General features: G+C 40.4%; 1 protein-coding gene across 1 annotated transcript in view; it reads left to right on the top strand.

Annotated features, from left to right (window-relative positions):
* The first annotated feature begins 1,280 nt into the window (after positions 1-1,280).
* Positions 1,281-22,489, top strand: part of CYP4V2 (cytochrome P450 family 4 subfamily V member 2) — a 34,369-nt gene continuing 13,160 nt past the window's right edge. Inside the window, exons 1-6 of the mRNA XM_021007684.2 lie at positions 1,281-2,205; positions 6,380-6,492; positions 13,610-13,695; positions 14,849-15,039; positions 15,423-15,492; positions 22,313-22,439. Of these exons, the coding sequence (XP_020863343.1) occupies positions 1,989-2,205; positions 6,380-6,492; positions 13,610-13,695; positions 14,849-15,039; positions 15,423-15,492; positions 22,313-22,439 (804 nt within the window). The 5' untranslated portion in view covers positions 1,281-1,988. The remainder of the gene's footprint in view (positions 2,206-6,379; positions 6,493-13,609; positions 13,696-14,848; positions 15,040-15,422; positions 15,493-22,312; positions 22,440-22,489) is intronic.

The raw sequence follows: 22,489 nt of genomic DNA, 5'->3' as shown, positions 1-22,489 counted from the left end.
CTGTGTTCCAGCCTTGGTGGTTGTTTTCATTAAGGTCCCCAGAACCCAACATGCTCACCATTGCCTTTGCTTTTATTCAAAGATACTGTAGTGATTTGTCATTTCCTTCTCCAGATCATTTTATAAATGTGGAAACTGAGGCAAACAGGGTAAAGTGATTTGCCCAGGGTCACAGTACTAGTAAGTATCAGAAGCGAGATTTGAACTCGGGAAGAAGAGTCTTCCTGGCTCTAGGTCAGTGTTCTATCCAGTGAGCCACCTAGCTGAGGTTATCTAACTTAGAATGTTAGTTTTTCCATAATCAGGACCCATCCCTTTTACTCTTTTGTGTTCCTCCAAAAATAGTCTTTATTTCTGTAGGCCATATCCTTTCCCCAACGTTTGTTGTTGTCTTAAACAAATACATGTGTATATATTATGTACTTGAATCTCAACAAGTTGAATGTGGGATCTGCCTACAAGTTATGTAATGCAGTGACTTGGATAAAGATAGTCCTAAGTTCAAATCTGACTCTGCCACTGATTCTAAGCAAATCAAGTCATCTCTTAGAACCTCACTTTCCCCAATTGTAGAATGAAGGGATTAGATGTTAACTACAGTGCCTTTAAAATTAATTGATCAGTAAACATTTATGAAGTGCCTACTGTGTGCCTGGCACTATGCCAAGAACAGAGGATACAAAAATAGGCCAAAGATAGTCCCTACCCTCAAGGAGCTTACCATTAGATGGTAAGCAACTGCACACAAATGTATACAGAGCAAGCTATATACAAGATAAATAGGATATAATGAACAGAGAGAAGGCACTGGAATTGAGTGGGTGGAGAAGGCTTCCTGTAAAAGGTGGGATTTCATGTGGGACTTCAGGGAAGCCAAGGAGGTCAGTAGTCAGAGTGGAGGGGGGGAGAATTCCAGTCATGGAGGACAATCAGAGAGAATGCCTGGAGCAGAGAGTTGGAGACTCTTGTTCGTGGAACAGGTCAGCGTCACTGGATGGAAGAGTATGTGTCAGAGAGTGAGGTGTAAGAACACTAGAAAGATGGGAAAGCGGCTAAGGTATTAAAGGGTTTGAATGCAAAGCAGAGCATTTTGCATTTGCTCCTGGAAGCAATAGGAAGCCACCAGAATTTACCGAGTAAGTGGGTGAAATGATCAGATCTGCACTTTAGGAAAATCACTTTAGTGCCCGAATGGAGAACTGTCTGGAGTGGGAAGAGCCTTGAGGGAGGCCGACCCATCAGCTGACTATTGCAATAATCAAGGCGTCCTGCACTTGAATGGCGGCAGTGTCTGGTTTCGCTGAGCCAAAAGGGTTTCCAAAACCTTTGTTGATGACGCAAAATGCCACAAAATTCGCTCCTCCTCTCCCCGCCCCGGGAACAAGTCCCAGCAAAAGTAAATAGCTCTTCCACTTCAGAGTGACAGGGTCCGCAAACTCCGCAGACGGATAGCTGGCTTCTGAGCCCCAGCTGTTGCATTGCTGGCCGCTCAGAGCCAGGCTAGCCTTGGTCTTCCGCCCTTCCAAGACGAAAGTCGGAACTTGAGGGGGCTTTGCGGACCTCGACTTCCACTGCAGCTGCACCGCAGCGGTGCTGAGGGCTTGGGGCATAGAGTTCAGCTTTCGAAAACGATTGCATATTAGACCTCTTTTGTTCTTCCCTCCCTCGCAGGATCGTAACCAGAGCCTGGGGAGCAAACCCCACTTAACGAGGCCTGGAGTTCCCGTGACTTCTGCCTCCCTGGACCCAGCTGCAGTGCCCCACCTTGCGCAGATAGTCTAGCTAATTAAGCCCTTGGGAAGCCAGCTCCCGGGTGGGTCGGTGGCTGGCTGGCAGCGTCCCTCTTCCTCTGCCCCGAGCACCTGGACCGCCTGCTTGGGCTCCCTGGAAAGCGCGGCTGGCTGGCCTATAAGCGAGCCCCGGCTGTCCACGGAGAACTCTCTTGCCCCTGGCAGCGTTAGTCGGCCTGAGAATATCTGGCGATCACGATGGGAGGAGACATGTGGTTAGTGCCCGTTGGGCAGAAGCTGCTCTACTGGGGTGCCACAGGCGCGGTTACCCTGCTGGGCACCATCCTCGCGCTGACTCTGGTGCAGATGTTGGTCGCTTATGTCCGGAAATGGAATCAGATGAAAGACATCCCCACCGTTCGCATCGCGTACCCTCTGGTGGGACACTGTCTGTATATGAAATCTGATAGCCAAGGTAACTAAATGAGCCGATCTGGCGCAGCTGGACGACTATCGCCTCTCTCCTTTCCGTCCCCAGGCAATCTGACTCAGTTTACTCACCTTTCCGGTCTAGGGTGGACAGTTCAGAGAGAGTGCGGACGGGAAATCTCCATCCTCAACCGGCTCTGAACTTTTAGTTTCGTTCTCATTCTCCTTTCCCCCTTTCCGAATCCCCTCTTTCCCTCTTTTCTTCTTCTCCCCTTCTCTCCCTCTTTTTCCTCTCAATTTTTCAAATTCTCTTTCTCTCTTTTGTTTTTCTCACGCTTTCCGTGTCTGCCTCCTCTTTCCCTCCTTCTATTTTCATCCTTTCTATCTTTTCTTTAAATAAGCTAAATTATATCCTTGCTGCCTGCCAGTCCTTTCGGTCTCTAACTCTTCTGATATGCCAGCAGCAACCTCCAAACTTTGCAGCAACTCCCTGCGCAGCTTCTGAGATTTGGAGTGCCCCGCACTGATGATTTGGCTCTCTGGCCCCTTGCGCTGAGTTCCTCCTGTTCTTGATGCTTCCCGATGTGAGATGCAATTGGAGTCAGAAGCCAGTTCTGGTCCTGGATCTGACAGTTCTTGAGGTTTCTTTCAGTGCCTCAGCCCTCTCATCTACAAAATGAGGGGTTTGGACTGTCAGGAGCGCTGGAACTAGAGGAAAGCTCAAATCCCAGGACTGACATTCACATATGTGGCTGTGGGCAAGGCACTTGACCTTTCCAAAATTCACTTTCTTCATCTGTAAAATAGGAAAAATAATACTTGCACCAACTCCCTCACAAGTTGCTCTGAATACACTGTGAACCATAAAGCCTTTAAATTGTGAGTTGTTCCTGTCTGAGATCCCTTTTAACTAATGTCCTTCCTTCAAGGAGTTATTCGGTCTAGTGAGGGAAATAAAAACCATCCTCATCACTGATTTTCTCAGCTCCTGAGTTATAGTTGGGAAACTACCTTAACTGGATTCACTACAAATTTAGACTATGCTTCTCTGACCTGCCCTTACTTCCTCTTCCTCTCATTTCCCACATACTCCCCTGCTCATCTCAGAAAAAGTTTCATTTTCATTACTCAGTCTTTCCTTCTTTGTCACAATAATTGCTTAAAACCTAGAAAAGATCTGTCACCCAAAACAAGTACCCCGACTTCTTCCGCATCCCCATATAACAAAGGCTTCAGTACAACTTTGAACTTAAAATATAAAGTTATGTAGGATGGTTTAGGACCTAAGATGTAACATTTTAAGCCATGCTCCCTACTTTTCTATGTTTGTTCCCCTTTCATTGACACTTGAACTCCTATCCAGGGGGTTACCCAACAATATTCCTTTCCTCAGAGACCTAGTCAACTCTGAGCTTAGTTGACTGAGGCTTCCAGTTGAATTCTGGGGGAAATTTGCAACAAAGTTGTTTGTTAATAGCAGATGTCCTTATTTCTTTTTCTAAGAGCTGAAACATCTCAGTCCTATTTTAATAGAAGTAATATATCAAATGTGGTCTTGTGCTATTAAGTTATAAAGCTCTTATAAATCTAGTTTTGCATAAATCTTTAGAAGTTTTTGTTGTTGCTATCCTTAAAATGCTTGCATAAGGTAGGTGGGACCAGTTTTGTTGTTTTTCATTTCTATGAGTAGAAAAATTTAAGAGCCTTAAAGTTATAAGACTCCAATAGTCGGATTGCAAGTGGAAACGGTAGTGATAAGGTCAGGGCAAGAATGTCTTGATTACTTTCTAGCTTTCAGGCTCCTTTAAAGCTCTCCAAACTTCACTGTTAATAGTTTAATATAGAAAATGTTTATCTTGAATTCAACTTCAGGCTGGAAATGCTAGCTGGCCACTTCTAGCTTGTTTCTCTGGATGAAAATACTGTCAACTTCATCTTCTCGTTAATCTTTAGTCAAAAGTGTATAAAGTGAATTTTTATCAACTCAAGACTGTCTTAAAGTTGTATGATTGATACTTTCCATCATGTATATAATATGTTGAGATTTACAGAAAACATTTTTGGAAAGAGAAAAAGAAGTTAATACAATAACACATCCAGGAAGCATCCTGGCTCTGGAATGAAGACCTGGATTAAAATACCACTTTTGACACTTAGTGCTGTGTGACCTGAGTTCATTGTGTGAACAAGTCAGTCAATCTCAGTTTCCTCATCTGTAAAATGAGAAGATTGGACTAGATGTCTGCCAAGTCCCTTCCAGTTCTAAATCTGTGATACTTTTCCAGATTTTGTGGCAGTATGTATTAAAATAGGCATGTAGAAATACAGTTTCCACGCCCCTCTCCCCCTCCCTCATCATAAGCTTTGAGCTAAGAAGGCATCTTAAGTCTATTGGATAATTGTTGGTATAAGAAATTTAGCCTCTAGTGAATGATAAAGTTTTAAAATAAGGAATGAACTGATAAAGTATCCAAAGCAGTTCTGAACAATTGTATGTGTGATGGGAACATGCTGGCTTCCTAAGAGCGACTTTGCTATCAATCAACAGTTATTTATTTATGAATACTCAGTATGCACTCAAAGTTCTAGGGTCTTTTTGTCACTGATGAGGTTTTTTTGTTTAAACTAGGTACTCTACAATTATTATTTTTGGGGGGCTATCTTAGGGATAGTGCCTAGCCAATGCTCTAAGCCTAGGCACTATAGGGGATATATAATTAATGTCAGACCTACTTCCTACCTTCAAGGATCTTTCAGCCTGATGAGGGAAGTAAACATACAAACATCATCACCACCACCACTGGTTTTCACATCTCCTAGGCTATATGAAGTTGTTAATTGAATTCACTACAGATTTAGATTACATTATCTCTGCTCTGTGCCCAACACTCTTTGACTCTATTCATAGGAGCATAGTTGCAGAGATGGATGGGACTTCACAGCCCTTCTAGTCTAACCCTTATTTTACAGATGAGGAAACTGAAGCCCAGGAAGGGTAGGTGATTTGTCCAGGGTAACACAGATCAGAAGCAAAATATGAACACTTGTCCCTTGACTCCAGAGCAAGTGCCCTTTCTGGGCAGCTAATAGGTGCAGTGGATAGACTATAGGCCACCAGGCAGGAAGAAGTGAATTCAAATCTGACCTCAGACACTTACTAGCTATATGATCCTGGGGAAGTCACTTAACCACTGTTTGTCTCAGTTCCTCATCTGTAAAATGGGGACACACTGGAGAAGGAAATGGAAAACCACTCCATTATCTTTGCCAAGAAAATTCTATGGATAATGTCCATGGAGTCGCATACAGTCAGATACGATTGAACAGCAACAAAAAAGTGCCCTTTCAACTATATCATCCCTCACCAACAGAAGTAACTATTTCAAAATTTTTCTACCCTCCTCATAGGGTCTCCATTTTATTTTCATCTGCCCTATTTTTATTGAGGGGAATAAGTCTTAAATCATGAACTTCCTCTGTTCCACTCCTCTCTATAACTTCATTAATTGAAATTGCATTAATTGGATTAATTATTTGATTGAAATTAATTGGAAACTTTATTAATTGGATTCACTGCAAATTTTGATTATGTCTTCTCTGCTCTGATCTTACCTCCTCTTCCTCTTCTTTCTCACATACATCCTGGCTTATCTCAGAAAAAGTTTAATTTTCATTGTCTATCTTTATCCCCTCTTTTTTCCATCTATTCTATTTAAGGGGAAGAAATATACTTCCTAAGATATTCCCTAAACAAAACTAAGCAGGAAAAACCAGAATAGTGGAATAGAATAGAAACTGTAGAAATGACTGAACACATGCAAGAACTTAGTTTTTGATGAGCTTGTAGCTAGTAAAATGAGGGAAAGTTTTAATTGAGCAGGGTTTGGAGAAAGATGGCTAGCAATGTGGAAAAAAGTAAAACAGATTCTCACTTTGTACCATATGAAGGTACTGAAAATATAACACAAACGTTAAAAAATTTTAGATAAAAAAAATCAAATATCTTTTAGCACAGAGGCTCTTACAGAGAATTTGGTTTCTGTTTTTAGTTATCATACAGGAAGTCATTCTTCCCATTCCTGTTTTAAAAATTGAATCCTAAGAAGTCTGAATGTTTCAGAAAGCTAGAGGTATTTTTAAAAATGCATGATTTTTACAAACATTTAATTACCCAAATGCTCATTTTGACTGAATTTTAACTGAAAACATTTATTTCCCAGAATTTTTTGAACAGATCAATTACTATATTGAAGAATACAGACAGGAACCACTGCTAAAATTGTGGATAGGACCAGTGCCAATGGTGGTATTGTATCACGCTGATAATGTGGAGGTGAGTTTGTATTTCATATAGAAACATACAATTTGAAGAACTGTTGAATCCTAGTGGAATACCTATCAGAAATGCTCCCTGCTACTTGAGTCATTACTTAGGGAAATAGTTGGAGTATTTTAGGTTTTAAAAGGTACCTCTCAATACATGCAATGTTGATATGGGGATATTGGGCAGCAACTAGACTAGCCCTCTCAATCTATAGATAAGGAAACTGAGACATGCAGAGGTGATATGAGTTGTCTAAGTGCAACTAGATAGTATTATCTACAGCTAGATAGATAGTAAATAATACTAGGAAGTATTATCTATTACCAGCTAGAAAGTATTATTAAAAATAATGATAGTACCCATCAATATGGCACTTTGAAGTTTCAAAAACGTTGTCTTGTTTTATCTCACAAGTGGAGGTAGGTGCTATTACTTCCCTCATTTTACAGGTGGGGAAACCAAGGCTCAGAGATGTTAATTGACTTGCCCAAGGTCACACAGCAAGTAAGTGTCTACAGTTGGATTTGAACTCAGGTTCTTTCTGACTCCTGATACAGAGCTATATCCACTGCACCATCTAGCTACCTATATTATGGGAAGAATTTTGACACATTTTTAAACTCAAGATTTAGTACTTTTTCTTCTGTCATACTACCCTGCCCTATACATGTGTGCTTGTGTGTGTGAACATCAGTCACAATGCTTATGATTAGAAAAAATTTAATTGAAATATTCCAGAATGAGATTTCTTTATTTATAGCCTATTGCTATGATCAGTTTTCTTTCCTACTATGCCTTTGGTTTATTGGCATGCAAATCAAAGGAGACCATGGTCATAATTTAAACAGAAAACCTTTAAAATTGTGTTATTTGTTTTTTAAGACTGGGTCTCTTTATCTTGCCCAGACCAGAAGTACAGCAGCCATCTATGGCCCTAATCCCACCCTGATCAACATGAAAGCTTTGTTGTGCACCATTTCCAACCAGGCCTGCTTCAGCCCTCCTTAAGCAACCTGGTAGCTCCTCAGCCATTGGGGCTTACCACACTGGTGTTTTACTTAATTCAGTCACCCAACTGACATAGTTCACTTCAGCTCAGGAATCCCGAGGTCAAGAGATAGCTGGTATTACAGGGCTATACCACCATGCCTGTTCAGAAAGCATATAAACAGTGAAGTCTCTCTCTTGCCTCTCCTCTCTCCCTCAGAATTGGCTCTACATTCCTTCCTCCCTATTTCAGTTCTATCTGTAATAATCTTCATCTGCTTCTTAAAGCTTTTGCCCTCTTAAAGTTAGAGAAAGAACTTATTGTAAATACAAATTAGAAATGTTATTTATTAATATTATACTAATTATTTTAATATAATTACATAGAAATGTATAACTAATTATTAATGTTATACATATCATTTCATGAGAATCATATCAAAATAATTCTTTACTATAATTAGTAAGTAAATAATCATTAATTAAGCACTTACTGTGAGTCAGGTACTGTGCTAAGAACTTTACAAATATTACCTCATTTTATCCCCATAACAACCCTGGGAGGTAGGTACTAATTATTATTCCCATTTTACAGTTGAAGAAACTGAGGTTAAGGGATTTGACCAAGGTCACACAGCTTAGCTGGATTTGAACTTGGTTCTTCCTGATTCCAGGTCCCATGCTCTATCCTCTGTATCACCTTGCTGCCTGATTTTAAAGAGCTCACAGTCTGATGGGGAAGACAATATGAAGTATTTTTTACAGGAAGAAAAGGTGATATAGTAAAGAATACTACAGAATGAGAATGAGGAAATAGAGATTTGTGACCAAATAGTTCAAGTCTCTGTGTAACCGTAGCTTTATTTCTCAGAAGCTCACTTTTCTTCAAGTACAAATTAAGTTAATTATACCTATTAGCAGCCAACTGAAAGATTAGTGGAGTACTGTTTCTTAACTCCCTTAAACCAGAAGAGCCATATTTGAAAATATTGCCTCCTGTGGAGGCAATTATCTTCTATAATGAAGCAGTATCCCACATTCTTTATGGAGTAAAGCAGAAGACAGAGTGCAGTATTTGGAGTTGGGAACACCAGTGTTCAAATCTCATCTCTGGTGATACAGGCTGTAAGAGTGTCATAGAATCTCAAAGGTGTAAGGGACTGGAGCCTGAGAACTTATCAAGTCAAACAACTGGCATGTGTCAAGCACCTACTATGTGCCTGGCATGATCCTAAGTACTGATGATACACAGAAAAGCAAAAACACAAGCAAGCAAAAAGCCTACTGTGCCCTCAAGGAGTTCACAGTCTTACAGGGGAAATAATACACCAACAGCACCAACACGGCATATCCAGGATACAATGGAGATTATCTCAGAGAGATGGTACTAGCATTAAGAGGGACCAGGAAAGGCTTCTTGAAGAAGGTGTGGTTTTAGCTGGGATCTGAAGGAAGCCAAGAGGCAGAGAAGAGAAGGAAGAAGATTCCAGACCTGGGAGATAGCCAGTGAGGGTGGATGGAATCAGGAAATGGAGTGTTGTATGTGAGGACTAGCAAGGGGGGTAAAGGTGCTTTAAAAAAATAACTATTTCAATATAATTGTGTCCTTTGTAAACCTATGTGTTATGTATCATTCTGAAACTGCCAAAGGGTTCTTTTATGGAGTAAAGAAGATCTGAGTTCAGATCTGGCCTCAGATACTGACTAGCTGTGTAACCCTAGGCAAGTCATTTAACCCTGTTTGCCTCATTTCCTCTTCTGTAAAAGGAGCTGGAGAAGGAAATGACAAACCACTCCAGTATCTTTGCCAAGAAAACCCAAATTTGGGTCATGAGAGTCAGATATGACTGAAATAATTGAATAACAACAATAACAACAATAATGAAACAGAAAGGTTAAGATCTTTGATCTAGTCCATGGGTGGGGAACCTGCAGCCTCGAGGCCACATGTGGCCTCATAGGTCCCTGGGTGGGGCCTTTTGACTGAGTCCAGTTTTACAGAACAAATCCTTTTATTAAGGGGATTGATTTGTTCTGTGAAATTTGGATTCAGTCAAAGGACAGCACTTGAGGACCTAAAGGGCCACGTATGTCCTCAAGGCTGCAGGTTCCCCAGCCATGAAGTCTAACCAATACCCAAACCAGAATCCCTTCTGCAGAATATTCAAGAAGTAATCATCTAGTCTTATAAGGCTTGAAGACCTATATTGAGGAGGAACCTCTACTTCTGGGCTGATCTAAGTTTTACAAAGATTTTCCTAATATCAGGCCTAAAGCTACCTCTTTGCCACTCTCTGCCTTTGAGAGGCAAACGGAGTAAGTCTATTCCCTCTTCCATATGATGCGGAGGCAATTTTCATGTCCTGCCCCCACCCTTCGGTCTCCTCTTCTCTTCCTCAGGACAAACATACCCACTTTCTTCTCGCGTCCCTTTGCCCCCTTATCATGTCACTGAACTTGTCCTGCAAAGCCTTAGCCTTGGATGAGTTCCATCTGCTGCCTTTGCTCCTGAAAACATGCTTCTGTATGAAGCTGGACATCCCACGAGACCGTTCTGACTGGGTCCACTATGAATTTATGTTACATGACTTCAGGTGAGCACTCACTGCTGCCAGGCAATCCTTTTGCTATCCTTCTCATCATAGCAGCTCTTCTAAACCTTTTCTTTATCCCTCCTCAAGCCTCCTATGACTCCCCAACCCCCACTAACTCACCTGAGAAACGTACCTCATATTTTACTGAAAAAATGGAGGCCATTTGCCAACAGCTGCATCTTTTCCTCAACTCCTCATCACACATAGCCCAGACGCCTTCTTCCATTACCTTTTCCTTTATGCCTCTCTCACATAATGAAGTGGCCTTTCTCTTTGCCAAGGCAAGCTCCACCCACAAATAACCCCATTGTATCCTCTCGTCTTCAGCAGATTGCCCCCTCTATCATCTATGCCCTCACTTTTATCAGTTTCTCCCTGTTGGGCTGCTTTCTTACTGCCTACAAACATGCCCATGTCTTCCTCATGAAACCTTTGCTTGATCCAGCCATCCAGCCATCCATCCATCTATCCATCCATCCATCCATCCATCCATCCCTGCTAGCTTGAGTTCCATGTCCCTCTTCCCTTTTGTGGTTAAACTCCTTGAGAAACACTGTCTACAAGTGCCCCCCACAGCCTTTCCTCTTGCTCTCTTCTTCACTTCTATAGTCTGGCATCCAACTCATTCGACCAAAATTGCTGTCCTCAGAGTTACCAGTTCTCTCTCAGTTGCCCAATTTAATGTCCTTTTCTCAATCCTCATGCTTTTTTACTTCTCCGTAGGCTTTGACACGGTTAATCACCTTCTTCTCCTTGATACTCTCTTCTTTCTAGGTTTTCAGGTCACCTTTCTCTCCTGGTTCTCCTCCTACCTATCTGACCACTCCTTCCAAACTGATTTTCAGAGTGGTTGGATCAATTCACAGCTCCTCTAAGACAATTATAAATGGCCCAATGGTTGGTCTCTTAGCCTTAAGGCAACAAGTATGTTTTACACTCTATACACTTCAAGAGTGCCTAAAATCTACCTGTCTTGTTATATGCCCTATAACATTGCCTATTCCCATCTTTTGTCATCTTTGCCAATTTGCTGGGTATGAGTTGAAATTTTGGACTAGTTTTGATCTGCATTTCTCTTATTATTAGTGACTTGAAGCAATCTTTCATTTAGTTATTTGCAATTTTATGCTTTGGGGAACAGCATGACCTTTTCTTGCAGAAGCTTTCCTGGATTCTTTTCTGGTTGTTCATTATTCATCCCTCTAACAATATTTTCTAAAAATTTCCTAGGAATTAGTGCTCCCTTGACTAGAGTTTTGCAGACTCTGTCCTCTTCTCTGTTTTTGGAAATCCAGAAACTATTTGACCTCTCTGGTCCCCCAGTACCCCTCCTGTCCTCCAGGATCCATGAGATCCCTGACAGTGGCTCATCAGTTTCATCTGCCAGTTCTCTCAGAACTGAGACTATCTATCACTCATCACAGCCTAATAATTTGAATTTACCAAGGTCAGCTAGAGGTTCTCTGACTTTCTCCCTACTTTCACTTAACCTCTAAACTTCTAGTTTTCTCTCAACCATTGTACTACTTCTGTCAGAAGAAAATGCTTTGTAAATCTTACAGTACTATTTATATATGACATAAATTGTTATTGTTTTTATTTTTTCTCCCTTCACCCCCCCCCAATAATGAGGAGCTGTCCAACACACGGGAGCCCTTCTTCCTGTTCCCTTAGTATCTGTGGGGTAGCAATGTGCCTTGAAGCTAGAGCATTTATTTATTTGTTTTCGTGCTACATGATTGACCCAGCTCTTTTTTTTTTTTGAGGCAATTGAGGTTAAGTGATTTGCCCAGGGTCACATAGCTAGTAAGTGTCTGAATCCAAATTTGAACTCAGGTCCTCTTGACTCCAGGGCCAATGCTCTATCCACTGTACCACCTAGCTGCCCCTAGGCCCAACTCTTGATTTTAATTCTGGAAACTTTAAAAAACAAAATAAAACTTTTTTGTTTGCATTTTATTTCAGCCCCCTTAAAGCACCAATCTGGTTAAAGGTTTGGTTTTCCTCATTTAGGGTCCACATTTTATGTGGGTATAATCAAACACTTAAAGAGGAAGTTTCCTCCTTTCCTTTCTCCAGGCCTGTTCACTGAGGAATTTTTGACCTAGGTGGGAAGATTTCTTCATGAATGAATGAATCAATATGCCTAATCATGGCAAAAGAGTAGACATTGAAATTATTGTTTTAGATCTAAATTTTCCTATATAGGCATTTTAATATTTAAAATAGCTTTCCTGTTTTTTCCCACATATGTACATATAATATACATTATGTATGATGATATATATTTGTAATTATATATGTATGTGTATATATATAGAAGTGGAGAGAGGAGAGAAGGGAAGGAGGGTGGGGGAAAGGGGGGGAAGGAGAGACAAAGAGAGAGAGAAGAGAGAGAGAGAGAGAGAGGGAAGAGAGACAGAGAGAGAGAGAAGAGAGACAGATAGAGAGAGAGGGAAGAGAGACAGGTTGAGAGAGAGAGAGAGAGAGAGAGAAGAGAGAGAGAGAGAGAGGGAAGAGAGATTGAGAGAGAGAGAGGAAGAGAGACAGATGAGAGAGAGGGAAGAGAGACAGATTGAGAGAGAGAGGGAAGAGAGACAGATTGAGAGAGAGGGAAGAGAGAGAGAGAGAGAGAGAGAGGAGAGAGAGAGAGAGAGAGAGGGAAGAGAGAGAGAGAGAGAGGAAGAGAGACAGATTGAGAGAGAGAGGGAAGAGAGACGGATTGAGAGAGAGAGGGAAGAGAGACAGATTGAGAGAGAGAGAGAGAGGGAAGAGAGACAGATAGAGAGAGGGGAATAGACAGATAGAGAGAGAGAGGGAAGAGAGACAGATTGAGGGAGAGAAAGAGAGAGAGAGAGAGAGAGAGAGAAGGGAGGGACAGAGACAGACAGACAGAGATGGAGACAGAGAGTGACAGAGATAGACACAGAGAGAAAATGGAGGTGGAGGGAGACCAGTGTAGTAAGTCAGTGTAGTGGACAGCCTCCAAGCTGGCTTTGAAGTCCAGAAGGCCTAAGTTCAAATCCTGCTTCTGACTCATACTAGTCATGTGACTCTCAGAAAGTCACATCCTCTCAGTGATCTAGGCAGCTCTTTAAGACTATAATTGCATAATAGTTATGGTCTTGTATTGGAAGAAGGACTTCCACACTTGGAGTTCACTATGCCAATGAATCCACAGGTTTGATTAAAATCAGTTTTAAAAATAATCAGTGTACCTATCATCTGTACACACACACACACACACACACACACACACACACACACACACACACACAGGGTGTGTATCAATGTATAATTTTGGTTTGGGTCTACAGCTTCACTCATGTAAAGAATTCTGTCTGTTGACATAGGATAGCAGCTCCTGTGTCATTTATAGTTTTACAGAATTTTCTGGGAGTGATGAGAGGTTAAAAGACTGGTCACATGGCTACTATAAGGGAGAGTTTGTATTAAGGGCTTCCTGATTCCAAGGCTGCTCCACCACACTCTGTCCAAAGGTTTCCATAACCCGAAGCACACACTTTTCTTTTTCCTCTCTTAAGGCACTTTTATCAAGTTCAAAGCAAATAGACAAGTCCTGCCTGTATAAGTTCCTGCAACCCTGGCTTGGCCTCGGACTCCTTACAAGGTATACTAATGTAAAGATCTCATCCTATTTCTTTTTAGAATTGAAAATGTCAGAAGTTACTGTTATCTACCTTAAAAGTTTTTTGTACTATTTATATTTGTTAAAATGAAGAAAGTATTTGTGATAATAATTATAATCTTTGCATTTCAACTTCTCAATATATAATGATATTGCTACAATTGTGTTAAAAAAGCATCCCATTTTTATAGTCTTATTCTATAGTTATGAATCTAGATTAAAATGTGTTTGGGGCTTCTGATATTTGGGATACTTTTTCCTTCTCAAATTAAGGAGTCTTTTCAATGGAGATTTACATGAAAATATTTAGGTTGTAATATTTCCATGGAATAACACTATATTAAAATTCAACAGACATCTATTAAGTGCCTACTGTATGCAAGCCTCTGTGTTTGGTATTGAAGTAGATGAGGAGTTCACAGATTGCTTCTCTGCCCTCATAGAGTTTGGAGTCTAGTAGAGGCAAAGACACAATCACTGAAAAATATAATACACGGTAAAATATGTTATTTGCCAGAGAGGGACAAAATCAGGTCCTCTCTGACATCAGAGAGGGGAGGTAGTTAGCAGCAGGATAATCATGGAAAGCTTCATGGATTTGGTAGCCTGGGGGTTAGTTTTTTTTTTTAGTGAGGCAGTTGGGGTTAAGTGACTTGCCCAAGGTCACACAGCTAGTACGTGTCTTGTGTTTGGTCTGAGGTCAGATTTGAACTCAGGTCTTCCTGACTTCAGGGCTGGTGCTCTATCCACTGTGCCACCTAGCTGCCCCTGGGGTTAGGCTTTTAAGGATGGGTAGGGATTTAACAAGGGCAGGGCATTCCAGGAATAGAGAATTGTGCTACTGATGAGACAGCAAAGCCTTACATTTCTGCAGGCTGTAGAGTATCATATTATAATCAGAATCTTATGTATTAGGGTTCTAAAATAGATTTGTTATAACTTACTCATTGAAATTCTTACACAACATTTAAGAATATATAGATTATTGTGATTATATTAATAATATTTATATATAATTAATTATATTAATTATAGAGTAATTATCAAATTTGGATTTCAGATCAAAAAGTTTAAAAAAAATTTCAGCTTCATCGCTTTTTTTCCCTTCTTTTTCTTATTTGTAACAAATTTCTAGTACTGGAGACAAGTGGCGTTCCAGGAGAAAAATGCTAACCCCAACCTTTCATTTCACAATTCTGGAAGAATTCTTAGATGTCATGAATGAACAAGCTAATGTTTTAGTCAATAAGCTTGAAAAACACATTGACCAAGAAGCCTTTAACTGTTTTCTTGACATCACTCTCTGTGCCTTAGACATAATATGCGGTAAGTTCTAATTATTATTTAATTATGTTAACCAGATATGAGAATAGCATGGGAGAAAAAGCCTCGATTACTGGACCTAGCATCAGACTGGCACAGAACTGGGTCTTGTAGTGGCAGCTCAGTGGGGGATCCTTCCTCACTTTACATCCACTCCTGGGACAGTGGTAGGATAGGGAAGGAAGGATAGAAGAAAAGGCAGAAAAGAGGGTGGAGTGGATAAAGGAAGGGAAGAGAAGGGAGCATGAAAGATGGTGGCCAATTGAAAAACATAATAAACATTATACAACTTTTAAAAATAGTAAATCATCTAACTACCCCCACTCCCCACCCAACTGATGAATGTTCTTATGAATCTAACTTGGGCTTTTTCTTTTGTTTTCTAGAAACTGCTATGGGTAAAAATATTGGTGCCCAAGCCAATGGTGATTCTGAGTATGTCCGCTCAGTTTTTAGGTAAATAGACATCTTTGAGGTTTCAAAGTATTATTATTCATTTAGGTTTTTAAAGTTAGTGCCAGTAGTGATATTTTAATCATATATGTGACATTTCCTTTTCTATGGTTCTTACAGGCTCTTAGTGTACCTGCATATTAAATTAATATTTTAAGTGGACATGAATTAATGTATGAAATTGCCCAAGTTTCTGGCATCTACCATTTCTTCTATGAACAATGTATTATATTTATGGCTTTGACACCCCCCCCAAAAAAAAAAAACAACCTTCCTTCAATGTCTCCTTCTGGAGTAGAGGTGACCCTCGCTTCTCAAAGGTTGTGCCCAAGGAAAGTAAGCTCTATCCAGTCTTACCAAGCTGCAAAACCTTCCAGTGTAGTTCCGAGTTTGGGCTTTTGTGTTTTATTTCTCTTGTTTATTCACCAGCTTGGTAAAAAGTGGGGGAGTCTTCATAGCAATTTCTGACCAGGTTGGGATTTGCATCAACGGGGGAGAGTGGGTACGCACATCAATGAAGTACTGGTTCTCATAGAGCTTGCTTTCAGAGTTTCAGCCTAGGCTTAGGAGTAGGAAGGAGATTAGTTTTAGAAAGGGCCAGACAAGATCAGAAGGTGGTGAGTAGTCCATTCTGTATGCAACACAGAATAAATCGAGGGGAACAGTGAGGAAGGCTGGTGAGGAAGGTTGCAGCCAGATTTTTGAGGGCCTTAACTATACGCTAAGGAATTCATTCTCTCTTTAGTGGACAGAGGGGAGCCAAGAAGGTCCTTGGGCAGAAGAGTGACCTGATTAGAATGATGGAGTCACAGGAGGTTTTTGAATAGGGGAGGGGGGTTGGTAAGAAAGCAAAGGATGGCCGGGAGAAAGGAGAGATTAGAGCAGAGACAACATTTCTGTGTCATGGTCTCTTTTGGCAGTCCAGTAAATCCTATGGATCCCTTCTCAGAATCATGTTTTTAAATGGATAATTTGGAATACATAAGAGTACAAAGGAAGCCAATATATTGAAATACATTTATCAAAATGGACATTTTAAAAAATTCACAGGCCCACATTAAGAACTTCTAGGTTAGAAGTCTAAGGAGGGAACCTTTTTTTTTTTTGGTTCTTTTCTTTTCTTTGGTTAGGCAGTGGGGTTAAGTGACTTACCCGGTGTCACACAGCTAGTAAGTGTTATGGGTCTGAGGCCAGATTTGAACTCAGGTCCTCCTGAATCCAGGGCGGGTACTCTTTCCACTGAGCCACCTAGCTGTCCCTAGGAGGGAACCTTGGAAAGCATACTCAGTTAAAGAGCAGGAAAGGGAAGGAAGGAACGTACTAAATACTATTAAGCTGTAAGCTTTTCTGGCTTGCCAAGGGTTGGAACAAATTATTTCTCCTCATTGACAGAATAGCTGAGCTCAGAGAATTTTCTCCCTTTCCTGGCTCTGTTAAATGAATCCTGTTCATGTATAGCTTGAAGGTAAGAAATGGGCTAAAGATCTTAGAAGACCAGTGGTTATAAGAGTGATCACAACAACACATATAGTACTTATTGTGTGCCAGGCACTGTGGTAGCACTTTACAAATTCATCTCATTTGAGCTTTATAACAAACCAGGGAGGTAGGTGCTACTATTATCCCCATTTTACAGTTGAGGAAACTGAGGCAAACAGCAGTTAAGCAACTTGTCCAGGGTCACACAGAGCTCATAAGTATCTGAGGCTGGATTTGGACTCATCTTCCTGAAGCCAGGCCTGGTGTTCTACACATGTCTATCCTTTCCTTAGTAACTATAAGTTAGTAACTATAGTAACTATATACCTAAAACCTAGTTATAACTTAGTAACTATAAGTAATTATATCGACTGGGCCAACTGACTACCTAGCAATAGAAGCTGTGATACAAAAATGACTCATTAAAAAAATTCCTAGTTGGGAAAATGAATGGACCATATTGAAGTCAGTATGGTGGTTACATGACCTTAGAGTCAGGAAGACCTGGGTCAAGTCTTGCTTCTGACATATGTTGCCTATGTGGGCAAATCATTTAACCTTTTAGTGTCCCAGGCAAATTTCTGTGTTGCAGAACATATGCTGATGTTCATTGGCAGAGGTATTTTCCTTGTTGGTAGTTCACTGTGGCAATGCAATGAGTATCTCCAAAATGGAAACGTTCATTTTTAAAGATGATTTTTCTTCTTACCTCAAAAAGCTGTAACAACAACAAAAGCACATTTGTCTTCCTAAGATACTGCAATAGCTTATCCAGAATTTTCATAGAAAAGGCCATTTTGCAATGTAAGACGATGACATGAAGAATGGAAAGGGCATTGGGCTTGGCATCAGATGGAATCCATGGGTTCAATGACTGGATCTGATACTAACTAGCTGCTGACATAGCATATTGCTTAGACTCTCTGGCCTATAGTTTCCTTACCAGGAAAATGAAAGGGTTGGATTAAATGACCTCTCAGTTTCCATCTTTGTCTGAATTTCTTTGGTTCCCTGATTCTGTGATGTTTCAAGAAGTAAACGTTGTCCATGACATCTATAGAGTGGGTAACTTGTTTATACTTGCCGTTGTCATTGCCCCCTCAGCATAGACAAGTGAGTATTACAGTGAGTAGAATGAGTTCCAACTGGGTGGTCATTATTCTTGCCCTTTGGGGTCTCTTTTGAGTATCTGCTTAGCAAAGTAGAACACGGACAGAGAAAATGGAAGCCACTCAACCCAAATCCTATTCAGGTCTGTGATCCATTGTATCCAGGGGAAGATTTGAAGATTAAGAGATTAATTGGTACCACTGTAGTGGTGGTGGCTATGATGGGGGTGGGGAATAGCACCTCAACTTTTCTTGACTTCTCAAATCTTCCAACATCTCTGGAACAGTGAGGCAGTGATGGCTGTTGAGAGAAATAACCTCAGAGTAGCTGGGTTTGAATCCTGGTTCTCACACCAGGTTACACAAAATTACGTCTGTTGGCCTCTCTAGATCTCAGTTTCCTTAGCTATAAAATGAAGGGATTGGACTAGATGATTTAAGGTCCCTTTCTGCTCTAAATATATTAACTTGTGAAGTTCAGGCAGATGGCAGATCTTGATCCAGCTTCTTACATGAAATCCTACTCACCTTACCTTTCCCATTGATTCTTGTGGACTCTCTGTTTCAAAATGAATAAACTTGTAGACCCTTAGCCTCATTTCAGGATTATATAATACATTGGTTATACTATCAGCCACAACCCTAAAATAAGCTGTCTTTGAAAGGCATGTACACACATACATACATATATACACACACTTAAAATCATCATATGTAATTAATGTATAAAAACATTTACTGTGAAAGTTAGTTTTATGTTTATTTCCACGTAAGTGAAGTTGCTTTATTTATTTCTATCATATCAGTAGATTCAGATGTTTTCTCATTTTACTGAGACCAAGAATCAAATGAATTTTTGTCATGATTTTATTAATAATAATAAAAATGATAACAATAACACTCAATAGGGTGAACATAAAGTGAAACTAGCTTTAATGCACACTTCAAGAACTATAAAATAAACAGACAATAGCAGATTGGGATAGGATTTGAAAAAATATTCTAATAAAAATCTGTACAATATTAAGAAACCCAGAGCCCCTCATCCTAAGGCAGCTCTAGAATGAGTAACCCTTCCTCACCCAAAAAGAAGAATAGTATTGACAGATTGTCCCAGAGCATATGGTAAGCAGGTCAAAAACTCAAAAAAATTCTTTGGGAACAAGCAGATATCACTTAATTGAAAAGGCTTACAAATGGTACAAATATTTTAATTTTATATAATCAAAGTTATCTATTTTATATTTCATAATATTTTCTGTCTCTTATTTGGTCACTAATGATTACCTTCTCCATAGGTCTGACAGGTAGACTATTCCTTGCTCTTCTGATTTGCTTATGGTGTCATCCTTTATGTTTAAATCATGTAAAGGGGCAGCTAGGTGGTACAGTTGATAGAGCACAGGCCCTGAAGTCAGGAGGACCTGAGTTCAAATCCGGCCTCAGACCAAATACTTGACACTTACTAGCTGTGTGACCCTGGGCAAGTCACTTAACCCCAATTGCCAAAAAAGAAAAGAGAAAAAAAACAGGAAAAAATAAATCATGTACCCATTTTAACCTTATGGTGTAAAATGTTGGTCTTTGCCTAGTTTGTGCCCTACTGTTTTCCAGTTTTCCCCGCAGTTTTTTGTCAAATGGTGAATTCTATCTGCTTCCATTTTATGGGAGAGTGAACCCTATTCATGCTCATAGTTATGATTACTAACTGTGTATTTCTCTCCATCCTATTTTTCCTCCTCTTAATCTTCCCTCCCTTTCATCCTTTCCCTCCTTAACAGTGTTTTGCTTCTATCTACCACTCCTCTGGTCTGCCCTCTCTTCTGTCAGTCTCCCCACCGCCACCACCATCATTTGCTTAATTTTCTCCCCTCCTACTTTACTCTTGGAAAAGATAGATTTCTATATTCAACTGATTGTGTGTATTATTCCCTCTTTGAGCCAATACTGATGATAGTAAGGTTCAGGTGATGCCCATTGCCCCACCCCATCTTTCCTTCCACCGTAGTAGGTTTTTTGTGCTCTTCACGTAAAATAATTTATCCAGTTTTGCCTCTCCCTTCCTTCTGCACCCAGTGTACTCCTCTTTCTCATCCCTTCATTTTTTGTCATTCTTTCAGTTTGCACCCTCTCTCTATGTATATTCCTTCTAGCTCTACTAATAGTGGTATAATTTTTAAGAATTATAAGTATCATTTTCCCATGTAGGGATGTAAACAGTTCAACTCCATTGAATCCTTTGTTTTCTTTCCCCTTTTCACCTTTTTAGGCTTCTCTTGGGTCTTGATATTAGAGATCATTTTTTACAAGTATTATACTTAATTTTGCCAGGTAAGGGATTCTTGGTTGTAGTCCTAGCTTCTTTGCTTTCTAGAATACCGTGTTCTATGACCTCCAGTCCTTTAAAGTTGCAGCTGCCAAGTCCTATGTAATCCTGATTGTGACTCTCTGATATTTGAATTGTTTCTTTCTGGCCATTTGTGGTATTTTTTTTCCTTGACCTGATAGTTCTGAATGTGACTATAATGTTCCTTGGAGTTTTTATTTTGGGATCTCTTTTCTGAGGTGATTGATGAATGCCTATTTTGCCCTCTGGTTCTTGGATATTTTGGCAATTTTCCTTGATGATTTCTTGAAAGAGGCGGTCCAGGTCCTCCTTTTGATAATGGCTTTCAGGTAGTGCAATGATTCTGATATTGTCTCTCCAGGATCTATTTTTCCAGCTCAGTTGTTTTTCCAATGAGGTATTTTATGTTTTCTTCTATCTTTTCATTCTTTTAAATTTGTTTGATTGATTCTTGATGTCTTATAGAGTTATTAGCTTCCACTTGTCCAATTCTAACTTCTAAGGAGTTGTTTTCCTCAACTAGCTTTTATACTTCCTTTATCATTTAGCAAATTGTATTTTTAAGGAGTTATTTTCTTCAGTGGATTTTTGTGTTTCCTTTTCCATTTGGACAATTCTGCTTTTTAAGCAGTTGTTTTCTTTTTCCAAGCTGTTGACTTTTTTCCCATAATTCTCTTGCATCCCTCTCATTTCTTTTCCCAATTTTTTTCTACCTCTCTTTTATGACTTTTAAGCTCCTTTGTGAGCTCTTCCTTGAGTTCTTTCTGGGCTTGAGACCACTTCCCATTTTAGTTTGGGGCTTTGCCCATAAGTTGTCTTCTGAGTTTGTGCCTTGATCTTCCCTGTCACCATAATAACTTTCTATGGGCAGATTTTTTTTTGTTTGTTTTTTGCTCATCTTTTTGGTCTTTTTTCTTTCTTTTAAATTTGAGCTCTGCTTTTGGGGTGGAAAGGACATTGTCTCAGGCTTCTTATGACAGGGGCTGCAGCCCTGGCTGTTAACCTGGTGCTATACTGATGTTGCCCTGAGGCCCACGAGAGACCCTACTGGTGCTGTGTTGAGGAGGTAGAGTGGGGGGGGAGAGTTGATAGCAGGCACTGCTGGAGCTCATAGGTGTCTGGCAGCTTACCTGGCCCTGAGCTGGGGTCCTAGTGCTGGTGTGTGGTGTGTAGTGAGGCCAGTGGGGTGTTTCTTCATTTCCCTAGGGCTACATTGAAGCGCGTGGTGCTCTGGCTGCTTGAGGTTGCCTGTTTGCCCAGTGCTGAAGCATATGGCAGTTCTTGGACCTGGAGTCTGCTCCTTCTCCTGATTATGCTGAGGCATGTGGGGAGTCCTGGTGTTGGTGTTTGCCTGCTCCACCACACTAGGGCTCAGGATCTCCCACTGGATTGCTGAGATGGGGCTTGCTGCTGGCTTGATTGGACACTTCTTTTTTTTTTTTTTTTGCTTTTAGGCAATTGGGGTTAAGTGACTTGCCCAGGGTCACACAGCTAGTGTCAAGTGTTTGGTCTGAGGCCGGATTTGAACTCAGGTCCTCCTGACTTCAGGGCCGGTGCTCTATCCACTGCGCCACCTAGCTGCCCCTTTGATTGGACACTTCTTGTCCTAGAATGAGCCCCCTTTTACCCAAGTGAGACAGACCTTTCCTGCTGATCTCCTAAGTTTCTGGGCCTGGGGCTCTACCATGTTTATCCTTGTCTTAGTAACTATAGTTAACTGCATACTTATAACCTAGTGATAACTTAGTAACTGTAAGTAATAAGCATTCAATGTCCATATGGGAATGTGATGATAATGCAAGATGGGTACTACTTTGAAGGATTCTTGTTGGAGTTCATTCTAATCTCAATCTTAATTCATTCATTTTTTAAAAATCTTCTATTGTAGGATGACTGATATAATATTTCGTAGAATCAAGATGCCTTGGCTTTGGCTTGACATGTGGTATCTTCTGTTTAAAGAAGGATGGGAACACAAGAGGAGTCTAAAAATCTTACATGATTTCACAGACAAAGTATGTTCCTTCTCCCTTCCCCCTCATCCCATTTTGATAGCATCCTGAAT

The sequence above is a fragment of the Phascolarctos cinereus genome, unplaced genomic scaffold, assembly GCF_003287225.1.
Source record: "Phascolarctos cinereus isolate Bilbo 61053 unplaced genomic scaffold, phaCin_HiC Scaffold_9;HRSCAF=440, whole genome shotgun sequence".
Taxonomy (NCBI): domain Eukaryota; kingdom Metazoa; phylum Chordata; class Mammalia; order Diprotodontia; family Phascolarctidae; genus Phascolarctos; species Phascolarctos cinereus.
Note: the sequence above shows the minus strand (reverse complement) of the source record. Positions and strands in the feature narration are given on the sequence as shown.